The following is a 14,475-nucleotide window of genomic DNA, read 5'->3' as shown; positions in this document are numbered from 1 at the left end:
GCTCTCGCTGTGCGCTGTTTTTAACCTCGCTCTGCTCTCACTGTTTCCCGCCGCTCCGGTTATAGTAGGTAGACGGGAAAGTAGGGTTGAGGTCACAATCAGATCAGCCATGATCTTATCAAATAGCAGAGCAGGCTCGAAGGGCTGAATGGCCTACTCCTGCTTTTAATTCGTATGTTCATATGTAAAAATTCCCAGTTCCTCCACTTCTGGCTTCTTGTGCATCCCCCCCCCCCCCCCCCGACCTATTATTGGTGGCTGTCAGCCGCCTAGGCCCCAAACTCTGGAATTCCTGCACTATGGGGGTAATTTTAACCCCCAAAAGCAGGTGGGATGGGGGCAGGTGGGAGGTTAAAATAACAGCTTTTCAGAGTGGGACCGCATCCCGGAGAACCTTCACCACACTGACTGCAGCAGTTCAAGAAGGCAACTCACCACCACCTTCTCAAGAGCAATTAGGAATGGGCAATAAATGCTGGCCTCGCCAGCGACGCCCACATCCCATGAACGAATAAAAAAAATTGCCCACTTCTGGATTTAACCCAGGTAGGTTTGTATGTGTGTGCACAACAGACACCTAGAAGTCCCACCCCCAATTAAAGCCGGCGGGACAATGCTTAAAGGGGCAATGTACCTCATTGAAATAGATGAGGTACTTTACATTTTGTGTATTACAAAAGTAAATACCTTACCTGTTCAGTTTTCCCATCGCTTCTGATTCATTTCAGGTAAAAGCAGGCGGGAAGGGCCGGATCCATGATGTGAGTGCCTTTATTGCACTGCTTGTGTCAGACAAGTGCCAGGCAATGACCATCTCACCACCTCCCCTTGACATTCAATGGCATTACCATTGCCGAATCCCCCACAATCAACATCCTGGGGGTCACCATTGATGAGAAACTTAACTGGACCAGCCATATAAATACTGTGGCTACAAAAGCAGGTCAGAGGCTGAGTATTCTGCGGCGAGTGACTCACCTCCTGACTTCCCAAAGCCTTTCCACCATCTACAAGGCACAAGTCAGGAGTGTGATGGAATACTCTCCACTTGCCTGGATGAGTGCAGCTCCAACAACACTCAAGAAGCTCGACACCATCCAGGACAAAGCAGCCCGCTTGATTGGCATTCCATCCACCACCCTAAACATTCATTCCCTTCACCACCGGCGCACTGTACCATTCACAGGATGCACTGCAGCAACTCGCCAAGGCTTCTTCGAAAGCACCTCCCAAACCCGCGACCTCTACCACCTAGAAGGACAAGGGCAGCAGGCACATGGGAACAACACCACCTTCACGTTCCCTCCCAAGTCACATACCATCCCGACTTGGAAATATATCGCCGTTCCTTCATCGTCACTGGGTCAAAATCCTGGAACTCCCTTCCTAACAGCACTCTGGGTGAACCTTCACCACACGGACTGCAGTGGTTCAAGAAGGCGGCTCACCAGCACCTTCCCAAGGGCAAATAGGGATGGGCAATAAATGCTGGCCTCGCCAGCAACGCCCACATCCCATGAACGAATAAAAAAAAACTTCTCCATCTCTTTCTCCTCCTTTATGCCCTCCTTAAAGCCCACCTCTTAGACCAAGCTTTTAGTCACCCCTCCTGATATCTCCTTTGGCTCAATGTCGATTTTTGTGATAGTTCTTCTGTGAAGTTACTTGGGACATTTTTCCACGATAGTGTGTTGTTGCAATTGCCATGATTTGCCATTCATATTTAAGTCACACATGAAGATGACATCATCACTGCATTGTGATTAAAGTCCTCTCCTGTATTGCAGTCAGATTTTTAAAAAAGTTCCACTGATATATGATGATTGCTTTACAGTACATAGAAAGGATATTCACTGTTGTATATATGTGTTGTAATCATTTCTACAGCTTTCCTGTGTGCAACTTTAATGACTTCAGTTTTTGTAAAGGCATATCTTTATATAGGTCTAATCTTCAATATGGAGTAAAACCATCTGATCATTGCATCCTGATACATGAAAATTATACTGTTTAAGAAGTCTTACTGCATGCAGGGATATATTTGATCTGTACAAGCAGAAAACTTAATGATGTACAAATATTTATAATCTAAAATTGATGTTTTATAGGGTGCAGCACTATCAATAATCAAAGCATTGACAGCTGTAGGTTGTCTGAAGCCAAAATATCCCTTCTTGAGTGTGAAGAAATCTGCACTTCTCTATATTTCTTACCATCTGAAAGGTAACAGACTTCATTAGATAACATTGGAAACACTACATAGTTCAAGGGTATATATTCTTGTCAAACTTGGAGATTAAAATTATTAATTTGTTTTCATAATTATTTTTTGATAGTTGACATTTTTCTAAGTTATTTTATACTAATGTAAAAAATGTTATTGAAACCATTCATAATAAATCTGAGAGTTGCCCAGCAGCTTTTTGGTAAACCATATAGCAAGATGTCTCATATGTAAAAGAAAACTGATGCCCGATCCCAGTGTATACAAGTGTTATCAACAAAGTTGTGAGGAATCATTCTTCACCAATGAAACATAGAAACATAGGAAATAGGAGCAGGAGTAGACCATTCGGCCCTTCGAACTTGCTCCGACATTCAATATGATTATGGCTGATCCTCTATCTTAATACCATATTGCCGCTCTCTCCCCATACCCCTTGATGCCTTTTGTGTCTAAAAATCTATCTAGCTCCTTCTTAAATATATTCAGTGACTTGGCCTCCACAGCCTTCTGTGGTAGAGAATTCCACAGGTTCATCACCCTCTGAGTGAAGAAATGTCTCATCTCAGTCCTAAATGTCCTACTCCGTATCCTGAGACTCTGACCTCTCGTTCTGGACCCCCCTAGCCAGGGGAAACATCCTCGCTGCATCCAGTCTGTCTAGCCCTGTCAGAATTTTGTATATTTCAATGAGATCACCTCTCATTCTTCTAAACTCGAGTGAATACAGGCCGAGTTGACTAATCTCTTCTCATACGACAGTCCTGCCATCCCAGGAATCAGTCTGGTGAACATTCGCTGCACTCCCTCTATGGCAAGTATATCCTTTCTTAGGTAAGGAGACCAAAACTGCACACAATACTCCAGGTGTCGTCTCACCAAGGCCCTGTATAACTGCAGTAAGACATCCTTGCTCCTGTACTCAAATCCTCTTGCAATGAAGGCCAAAATACTATTTGCCTTCCTAACTGGACACCCAGGCCCCTTTGTACATCAACATTTCCCAATCTATCTCCATTTAAATAATACTCTGCCTTTCTGTTTTTCCTTCCGAAGTGGATAACTTCACATTTATCCACATTATACTGCATCTGTCATGTATTTGCCCACTCACTCAACTTGCCTAAATCGCCTTGAAGCCTCTTTGCATCCTCCTCACAACTCACGATCTCATCTAGTTTTGTGTCGTCAGCAAACTTGGAAATATTACATTTGGTTCCCTCATCCAAATCATTGATATATATTGTGAATAACTGGGGCCCAAGCACTGATCCCTGCGGTACCCCACTAGTTACCGCCTGCCACCCCAAAAAAGACCCATTTATTCCTACTGTCTGTTAACCAATTTTCAATCCATGCCAGTATAATACCCCCAATCCCATGTGCTTTAATTTTGCACACTAGCCTCTTATGTGAGACTTTATCAAAGGCCTTCTGAAAATCTAAATAAACCACATCCACTGGTTCTCCCTTATCTAGTCTACTAGTTACATCCTCAAAAAATTCCAGTAGGTTTGTCAATCATGATTTCCCTTTCATAAATCCATGTTGACTTTGTCTAATCCTGTTGATATTTTCTAAGTGTCCTGTTATCACATCTTTTATAATAGACTCTAGCATTTTCCCTACTACTGATATTAGGCTAACCAGTCTGTAGTTCCCTGTTTTCTCTCTCCCTTCTTTTTTAAATAGTGGAGTTACATTTGCCACCCTCCAATCTGCAGGAACTGTTCCATAATCTATAGAATTTTGGAAGATGACAACTAATGCATCCACTATTTCCATGGCTACCTCTTTTAGAACTCTGGAATGCAGATTATCAGGCCCTAGGAATTTATCGGCTTTCAGTCCCGTTAATTTTTCCATCACTTTTTTTTACTAATACTAATTTCCTTTAATTCCTCCTTCTCACTAGTCCCTTGGTTCCCTAGCATTTCTGGAATGTTATTTGTGTCCTCTTCTGTGAAGACAGAACCAAAGTATTTGTGTAATTGCTCTGCCATTTCCTTGTTCCCCATTATAAATTCTCCCGTTACTGACTGTAAGGGACCTAAATTTGTCTTCACTAATCTTTATCTTATTACTTGCAGAAGCTTTTACAGTCCACTTTTATGTTCCTTGCAAGTTTACTCTCATACTCTACTTTTCCCCTTTTAATTAATCTCTTCGTCCTTTTTTGCTGAATTCTAAACTACTCTCAATCCTCAGGCTTACTACTTTTTCTGGCAACTTTATATGACTCCTCTTTGGATCTAATACTATCCTTAATTTCTTTTGTAAGCCATGGTTAGGCTGCTTTTCCTTTTGTGTTTTTGCACCAGAAATGAATGTATAATTGTTGCATTCGTTCCTTAAATGTTAGCCATTGCCTATCCACCGTCATGCCTTTTAATGAAGCTTCCCAATCTATCATAGCCAACTCACTCCTCATACCTTCGTAGGACCCTAGTTTCGGATTGGACTACTTCACTTTCCATCTTAATGAAGAATTCTATCATGTCATGGTCACTCTTCCCTAAAGGACCCTGCACAACAAGATTATTAATTAACCCCTTTTCATTGCACATTACCCAATGTAGGATCGCCTGTTGCCCGGTTGGCTCCTCAATGTACTGGTCTAAAAAATCATCTCGTACACACTCCAGGAATTCCTCCTCCACAGTATTATTGCTAATTTGGTTTGGCCAGTCTATATGCAGATTAAAGTCACCCATGATTAATTACCCTTGTTACATGCATCTCTAAATTCCAGTTTGATGCCGTCTCCTACATTACCACTACTGTTTGGAGGCCTATAGACAACTCCCACCAGTGTTTTCTGCTCCTTGGTGCTTCTTAACTCCACCCAGACTAATTCTACATCTTGATTTTCTGAGCCAATATCCTTTCTCACTATTGCTCTGATTTCATCCTTTACTAACAACGCCACCCTACCTCCTTTTCTTTTTTGCCTGTCCTTCCTAAATATCAAATACCTTGGATATTCAGCTCCCAGCCTTGGTCACCCTGCAGCCATGTCTCTGTAATTGCAATAATATCGTATTCGTTTACATCTATTTGTGCTGTTAATTCGTCTACCTTATTACGAATGCTTCGTGCATTCAGATCCAGTGCCTTTAGATTTGTCTTTTTAACATTTTTTTGTGCTATGGCCCTATTTATCTTATTACCATTTTTTCTTACCTGGATCCTATTTGTTAGTGCACTCTTTTGTTTGTACGCTCTGTCCCTTCCTGACAAAATCTGGTTATCCTTACCCCAATCACTTTCCTGCACTGCTTCTTTGTCTTTTCTCTTTAGCATTCTAGATTTCTCTCCACCAGGACCCACCCCCCTTTTATTTAGTTTAAAGCCCTATCTACCTCCCCAGTTATTCAATTTGCTAGAACTCTGGTCCCAGCATGGTTCAGGTGTAGTCCATCCCAACAGAACAACTCTCTCTTTCCCCAGTACTGGTGCCAGTGCCCCATGAATCGAAACCCACTTCTCCCATACCAATCTTTGAGCTACACATTCATCTCTCTGATCTATGCCAATTTGCTCGTGGCTCAGGTAATAATCCAGAGATGATAATCATGGTCAGTTTGCTTGTCCTCCCCGTATTTGTCCAAAAGGGTTGCAAGAACCTCAAATCTATTGGACAAGAGCAGGGACTGAGGCTCGTGCAATACTACCTCCTGGATCCCCGGACCTGCTTCAATCGCAGTCACACCCTCCAGTCCCTCAATTCTAAAGTATTTAATCTAAGGGGTGTGGCTGCCTCCTGGAGCAAATGGTCCGGGTAGCTTTCTCCTTCCCTGATGTTTCGCAACGTCCACAGCTCAGAATCCAGCTCCTCAACTCGGAGCTGAAGTTCCTCGAGCCGCAGACACTTACTACAGATGTAGTCGCCCTGGACAAAAATGTCCACAACCTCCCACATATTGCAGCAGCAGCACATCTCCTGTTCTCTCATTATTTTATTTATTTAATTAATTTAGTGTAAATCAAATTATTTACCTCGTTCAATTTATTAGATTAATTAAATTAAGTTTAGTTTTTAAAAATTAGTTATACGCTACATGTTAACTTAAAACTTAGCCCACAGTCACTACCAATGACTTACCTGCCTCACCTGTGACGTCACACTGCAGTTTTCTCTTGTTGCAGGTCTGCTGCTGCTTTTATCCCCATTCTCGGTCTTCTGCTACTCAGGTCTGCCGCCGCTCTGCGGAAAAAGTTAGGAAAAGCAAGGCAAAGCAGCACCTTCTTCCCCCACTTCACCGAACTCCCACACTTACCAAACTCTCAAGTTGCTCACTGCACACATTGATAGTGAGACATACAAAAGTAAAAAAAGTGGAGAGATACTAATATGTCAATATTGCCTGTAATTGAGGGATGTAGCAGTCTACCACCAACTGGAGGATCACACAATTACTCAAGAGATGTTCTACTGTTGGTAGAGCTTAAGAAAATAGGTTATTCATTACAATCCAAAAAAAAATGTTTTTTAAAATTATTTCCTTTGGCTAAACTGAAACTTAAAACAGGAATACCTTTACACCTGTTTTTGAAAGGTTGTAGTTTTTCTCTGATATTAGTGAGCAATATTCTTCATTCTATTGCTTCGTGACGTAACTTGCTGCTGCGCACGACAACTACCATGCAAAAGTTAAAATTATTTTGTAACATGCAACAGATCGTCAGCCAATCTTTACTCCAGATGCCAACTTGTGAAAAGTGGCGAATAATGAGTCATAGCGTACCCTTACAGAATAGGTCTGTTTCCATAGGTACATCAGGCCTAAAAATGTTCTTCTATCACACACAAGTCTCAAACATTTTCTGTAAGTGGGTGTTACAACATTATTCAGTCTTAGCTCCAGGAATGCTACAATTATATTTCAAGATTACAATTTTAAAACAAATGTGTTATGTAAAAATCTGGTGAAACTGCTTAGTGTTGATTTATAGGAAGAGAAATAATTTTCAATGTAATTGTTTCTGTCTCCAGCATACAATCCAAAAAGCTATGATTATGTGAAAAAGAAATACAAAAAGAAGCTGGAGCAGTATGAGGAACACTGTGAACTTATCCGTTACCTTGGATCAAAGATGACCAGAAAATACAAAGAACCTAAAGACAGACCTATTGACTTTGATCACAAATTACAAACATTTCTAGCACTCAAACATGTGGAACCTACATTAGCTAGTGTTCCTTAGGGAGATTTATCTTTTCTGAATGCATCACAATTTTTCAGATTGAACTATCCTTTTGCCTTTGAGTTCTAAAAAATTCTGTGCATTCTTCAATAAGAGGCAAATGGTACATTGTTAATTATAGATTTCTTTTATATCGCATTTTATAATAGTCTACAATGTTGCTTTATGTTTATTATCTCTATGGCATAAACTTTTACACAACCACGAAAGTGGATGGGCATCCTGTTCCCAGGCATCTTATCAGTACCATTGTCTCATTAGCCCTTAGGAAGTGAATAATAGCAGCCTAGTGATGCTTGTTTTGTGATTTTCCCCTCCATTAAGTACCTACTCTCCGCCTGTAATGATCCAGCTCAGATTTAAAATGACTTTGCGGAGAATCACAGCCATGAAACCTGGCTCATTTCTAAAAGAATAATGCATTGACACACCAATGTGTTTCATATTGCACCTCCCTAGTTTACTATACTGTTTATTATTCAATGTGTTGTTGCATTATTACTTCTAAAGTTTTTCACATTTTATTGCTTTATTCTGATTAAATATTTTGTTAGAAATTAAAAGTTACATTGAGAATTAAGAATTAGTATCCACTTGAAATAAATGATATACCAGCAGCTGTTAGTGTATCTACTACAGTTTTATGTGCAGATGACAATAAAAACAAATTCATGCATATGTATTTCTGCAGAGAAAATAATGAAAACATTGGTAATTTCTGTGGGATGTTAAATAAGCATATGTATGCATCGGGTTGTACATGTTGTGGACTGCAGAGAACCAGAAAGGAGAAGTCTGTCTCAGAGCTCTTAACTACCTTGACTGCTGAGTTACACAGCCTGGGTACCCAATGTTTACGGGAGCAGGTGGCTGGTAATTCCTTGAGACCTAAATGTGACACAGCATAAATTCACGTTGCCGCCAACTGATTCTACGGTACTATCAAGGTAATGTTCCTCAGCTAGAAAACTGTCACATTCATGACATTTTTATCAGCTAGAAAGTTGAGTAAGTTACATGTCATTGTCTGAAATCGACATGATAAAAAGTTCCTGTTCAGGGTGTTGATTGGGTTTAATATAACTCCAGCAATCATGCCACCATACTTTTGCCTGCTCCACACAACTGTGAAAACAAACTTAGCTTCCATCGTCTAGATGTTAGGAACATTCTCTGCTACTTTATAGACAGAGCTAAAAACCGTCAGGGGATCTGTTTTCTCCTATGGAATTTAAACTTTGAAAAAAAATCGTTCTTGGGATGTGAGCAAAACTGCCATGGCTACATTTATCATCCATCCATAATTGTCCTGAGAAGGTGAAGGTGAGCCTTCTTTAGAACTGCTGCAGTCATTGTTGTGATAGTGCTCCCACAATAGTGTTCGGTACATGATTCCAGGATTTTCACCCATTGCCATTGAAGTAATGGCAAATATACATCCATCAGGATGATATATGACTTGGAGGGGAAGTTAGAGGTGATGGTGTTCCCATGATATTGCTGCTGCTATCCTTATCAATGGTAGAGATCGCAGGGCTGGGAGGTGCTGTTGAAGCAAGCGTGGTGAGCTGCTGAACTATGGTGTACACTGTAACCACAGTGCGCTGATGATTGAGGGAATGGATATTGAGTTCAATGGCAGGGGTGCCAATCAAGCCAGTAGTTTGTCCTGGATAGTGTCAAGCATCTTGAGTGTTGTAGGTGCACCCATCCAGGTGAATTTTGTAAATAATGGAGATACTATAAGGGGCCAGGAGGTAAGCCACTGATTGCAGGGTACTTACCCTCAGCCCTGCTCTTGTAATTATGGTGTTAATATGGATAGTCCAGTTAAGCTTCTGGTCAATGGTGACCCCCCAAGGTGTTGATATTGGGGGACATGGCAATAGTGGCGTCAGTGAAGATTGGGGGAGGTGGTTGGATTTTCTCTTTTTGGAGATAGTTATTGCCTGGCATTTATGTGGCGTAAAATGTGAACTGCCACTTGTCAGCCCAAGCCTGGATATTTTCCAAATCCTGATGTAGGCTGGTAGGGGCTGTATCATTGTTGGAAAAGTTGTGAATGGAGCTGATCACTGACATTGTTAATGAACACAGTCCCAACCTTATGATGGAGGGAAGGTCATTGATGAAGCACCTGAAAATGGTAGTGATGAGGACACTGTATTGCGGAACTCCTGCAGTAATATCCTGGGGCTGTGACAATTGGCCTCCAATAATCACAACCATCTTGTGTGTCTTGTATGACTCCAGCCACGGAAGGATTTCCCATTTACCTCAGCCTTGTTGGAGCTCCTTGGTGCTATAACTGGTCAAATGCTACCTTGATAATTGAGGGCTGTTACTTTCATCTCTCCTCTGCCATTCACCTCTTGTGAACATGTCTTGATCAAGGCTATTAAGAAGTCGGGAGCCTTACACATATTGGTCTCCACCTTCTCCTCCTCCTAACTGTCCAAAACTATTCTCAGCTACAGGTTTGCTCTGATCCGTTGGTTGTGGGACCACAGCTCTTTTCAAAGTATCATAGCAGGTGCAGCACAGAAGGAGGCCTTTCGGCCCATTGTGTATATGCCAGCTATTTGAAAGAGCTATCCAATTAGTCCCATTCCCCTGCTCTTTCCCCATAGCCCTGTAACTTTTTTACCTTCAAGTATTTATCTAATTCCCTTTTGAAAGTTGCGATTGAAACTACTTCCACCACTCTTTCAGGCAATGCATTCCAGATCATTACAACTCGCTGCGTAAAAAATGTTTCCTTTTTTTTTTATTCGTTCATGGGATGTGGGCGTCGCTGACGAGGCCAGCATTTATTGCCCATCCCTAATTGCCCTCGAGAAGGTGGTGGTGAGCCGCCTTCTTGAACCGCTGCAGTCCGTGTGGTGACGGTTCTCCCACAGTGCTGTTAGGAAGGGAGTTCCAGGATTTTGACCCAGCGATGATGAAGGAACGGCGATATATTTCCAAGTCGGGATGGTGTGTGACTTGGAGGGGAACGTGCAGGTGGTGTTGTTCCCATGCGCCTGCTGCTCTTGTCCTTCTAGGTGGTAGAGGTCGCGGGTTTGGGAGGTGCTGTCGAAGAAGCCTTGGCGAGTTGCTGCAGTGCATCCTGTGGATGGTGCACACTGCAGCCACAGTGCGCCGGTGGTGAAGGGAGTGAATGTTTAGGGTGGTGGATGGGATGCCAATCAAGCGGGCTGCTTTATCTTGGATGGTGTCGAGCTTCTTGAGTGTTGTTGGAGCTGCACTCATCCAGGCAAGTGGAGAGTATTCCATCACACTCCTGACTTGTGCCTTGTAGATGGTGGAAAGGCTTTGGGGAGTCAGGAGGTGAGTCACTCGCCGCAGAATACCCAGCCTCTGACCTGCTCTCGTAGCCACAGTATTTATATGGCTGGTCCAGTTCAGTTTCTGGTCAATGGTGACCCCCAGGATGTTGATGGTGGGGGATTCGGCGATGGTAATGCCGTTGAATGTCAAGGGGAGGTGGTTAGACACTCTCTTGTTGGAGATAGTCTTTGCCTGACACTTGTCTGGCACGAATGTTACTTGCCACTTATCAGCCCAAGCCTGGATGTTGTCCAGGTCTTGCTGCATGCGGGCAGGGACTGCTTCATTATCTGAGGGGTTGCGAATGGAACTGAACACTGTGCAGTCATCAGCGAACATCCCCATTTCTGACCTTATGATGGAGGGAAGGTCATTGATGAAGCAGCTGAAGATGGTTGGGCCTAGGACACTGCCCTGAGGAACTCCTGCAGCAATGCCCTGGGGCTGAGATGATTGGCCTCCAACAACCACTACCATCTTCCTTTGTGCTAGGTATGACTCCAGCCACTGGAGAGTTTTCCCCCTGATTCCCATGGACTTCAATTTTACTAGGGCTCCTTGGTGCCACACTCGGTCAAATGCTGCCTTGATGTCAAGGGCAGTCACTCTCACCTCACCTCTGGAATTCCTCATGTCACCTCTGCTCTTTTGCCAATCACCTTAAATCTGTGTCCTCTGGTTACCAACCCTTATGCCACTGGAAACAGTTTCCTCTTACTGGTACCTTACAGTTCTTTTCTACTACTTTTGGTGTCCCACCAAGGACAGTGGTAGTGCCACATAACACAATGAAGTGTGACGAAACTATGTTTCTTATTATTATTATTATTATTGGGTAAAAACAAGCAGAGTGTGTCAGGAAGGGATAGAGAGTTTAACAAAGGTAATAGGGCATTAGTGACTAAGGTCACATCAGGGAAAAAAAGTAAAACGTTAAAATTAAAGGCGCTGTATCTGAATGCACGAAGCATTTGTAACAAGATAGATGAATTAATAGCACAAATAGAGATAAATGGGTTTGATCTAGTAGCCATTACTGAGACGGGGTCACAGGGTGATGAAGGTTGGGAATTAAATATTTCATGGTACGTGACTTTTAGAAAAGAGAGGCAAAATGGAAAAGGAGGTGGGGTAGCCCTGATAATAAAGGATGAGATAAAGACAGTAATGAGAAAGGATCTTAGCTCAGAAAATCAGGATGTAGAATCAGTATGGGTGGAGCTAAGAAATAACATGGGGCAGAAACCACTGGTGGGAGTAGTTTATAGACCCCTAGTTATAGTGTTGGACAGAGTATACATCAGGAAATTAGAGGAGCATGTAACAAGGGTAATGCAATAATCATGGGGGACTTTAATCTTCATATGAACTGGGCAAACCAAATTGGCAAAAGTAGTTTGGAGGATGAGTTCATGGAATGCATTCGAGACAGTTTTCTAGAACAATATGTTGAGAAACCAACTAGGGAACAGGCTACCTTAGATCTAGTGTTGTGTAATGAGACAGGATTAATTAGTAATCTTACAATAAAGGATCCTCTGGGGAACAGTGATCAAAATATGATAGAATTTCATATTGAGTTTGACAGCGATGTAGTTAAGTCCGAAACGAGGGTCTTAAAATTAAACAAGGTCAATTATGTAGGTACAGGGGCGAGTTGGTTGGTAGATTGGGAAATTAGATTAAAAGATACGACGGTAGATAAGCAATGGTGAACATTCAAAGAAATAATTCATAATTCTCAACAAATATACATACCCTTGAGGAATAAAAACTCCATAGAAAAGTGATCCAACCGGGGCTAACTAGAGAAGTTAAGGATAGTATTAGATTAAAAGAAGAGGCTTACATTGTTGCCAAAAAGAGTAGTAAGCCTGAGGATTGGGAGGGTTTAAGAAATCAGCAAAGGATAACCAAGAAATTGATAGGGAGAAAATTGAGTATGAGATTGAACTAGCAAGAAATATAAAAACAGATTGTAAGAGCTTCTACAAGTATATAAAGAGGAAGAGATTAGCGAAATTAAATGTGGTTCCTTAGAGGCAAAGACAGGAGAAATTATAATGGGGAATAAGGAAATGGCAGACAGGTTAAACAAATATTTTATATCTGTCTTCACAGTAGAAGACACAAAAAAATACCAGAAATAGTGGGAATCAGGGGTCTAATGAGAGGAAGGACCTTTTTTTTAAAATTCACTCATGGGATGTGGGTCAGCATTTATTGGCCATCCCTAATTGCCCTTGAGAAGGTGGGTGAGCCACCTGCTTGAACTGCCGCAGTCGGTGTGGTGAAGGTTCTCCCACAGTGCTGTTAGGTAGGGAGTTCCAGGATTTTGACCCAGTGACGATGAAGGAACGGCGATATATTTCCAAGTCAAGATGGTCTGTGACTTGGAGGGGAATGTGCAAGTGGCATTGTTCCCATGTGGCTGCTGCCCATGTCCTTCTAGGTGGTAGAGGTCGCGGGTTTGGGAGTTGCTGTTGAAGAAGCCTTGGCGAGTTGCTGCAGTGCATCCTGTAGATGGTACACAATGCAGCCACGGTGCGCAGGTGGTGAAGGGAGTGAATGTTTAGGGTGGTGGATGGGGTGCCAATCAAGTGGGCTGCTTTGTCCTGCATGGTGTGGAGCTTCTTGAGTGTTGTTGGAGCTGCACTCATTCAGGCAAGTGAAGAGTATCCCATCACACTCCTGACTTGTGCCTTGTAGATGGTGGAAAGGCTTTGGGAAGGCAGGAGGTGAGTCACTCGCTGCAGAATACCCAGCCTCTGACCTGCTCTTGTAGCCACAGTATTTATGTGGCTGGTCCAGTTACGTTTCTGGTCAATGGTGACCCCAAGGATGTTGATGGTGGGGGATTCGGCAATGGTAATGCCATTGAATGTCAAGGGGAGGTGGTTAGACTCTCTTGTTAATAAGAACATAAGAAATAGGAGCAGGAGTAGGCCAATCGGCCCCTCGAGCCTGCTCCGCCATTCAATAAGATCATGGCTGATCTGATCCTAACCTCAAATCTAAATTCATGTCCAATTTCCTGCCCGCTCCCCGTAACCCCTAATTCCCTTTACTTCTAGGAAACTGTCTATTTCTGTTTTAAATTTATTTAATGATGTAGCTTCCACAGCTTCCTGGGGCAGCAAATTCCACAGACCTACTACCCTCTGAGTGAAGAAGTTTCTCCTCATCTCAGTTTTGAAAGAGCAGCCCCTTATTCCAAGATTATGCCCCCTAGTTCTAGTTTCACCCATCCTTGGGAACATCCTTACCGCATCCACCCGATCAAGCCCCTTCACAATCTTATATGTTTCAATAAGATCGCCTCTCATTCTTCTGAACTCCAATGAGTAGAGTCCCAATCTACTCAACCTCTCCTCATATGTCCACCCCCTCATCCCCGGGATTAACCGAGTGAACCTTCTTTGTACTGCCTCGAGAGCAAGTATGTCTTTTCTTAAGTATGGAGACCAAAACTGTATGCAGTATTCCAGGTGCGGTCTCACCAGTACCTTATATAACTGCAGCAATACCTCCCTGTTTTTATATTCTATCCCCCTAGCAATAAAAGCCAACATTCCGTTGGCCTTCTTGATCACCTGCTGCACCTGCAAACTAACCTTTTGATTTTCTTGCACTAGGACCCCCAGATCCCTTTGTACTGCAGTACTTTCCAGTTTCTCGCCATTAAGATAATAACTTGCTCTCTGATTTTTCCT

At 42.5% G+C, this 14,475-nt stretch overlaps 1 protein-coding gene across 1 annotated transcript in view; it reads left to right on the top strand.

The window, feature by feature from the left end:
- ak9 (adenylate kinase 9) overlaps window positions 1-7,966 on the top strand; it is a 404,375-nt gene extending 396,409 nt beyond the window's left edge. The window contains exons 34-35 of the mRNA XM_067985304.1: window positions 2,109-2,223; window positions 7,221-7,966. Of these exons, the coding sequence (XP_067841405.1) occupies window positions 2,109-2,223; window positions 7,221-7,432 (327 nt within the window). The 3' untranslated portion in view covers window positions 7,433-7,966. The remainder of the gene's footprint in view (window positions 1-2,108; window positions 2,224-7,220) is intronic.
- Window positions 7,967-14,475: the final 6,509 nt, after the last annotated feature.

Source organism: Heptranchias perlo, chromosome 5, assembly GCF_035084215.1.
Source record: "Heptranchias perlo isolate sHepPer1 chromosome 5, sHepPer1.hap1, whole genome shotgun sequence".
In the NCBI taxonomy this organism is placed as follows: Eukaryota; Metazoa; Chordata; class Chondrichthyes; order Hexanchiformes; family Hexanchidae; genus Heptranchias; species Heptranchias perlo.
Note: the sequence above shows the minus strand (reverse complement) of the source record. Positions and strands in the feature narration are given on the sequence as shown.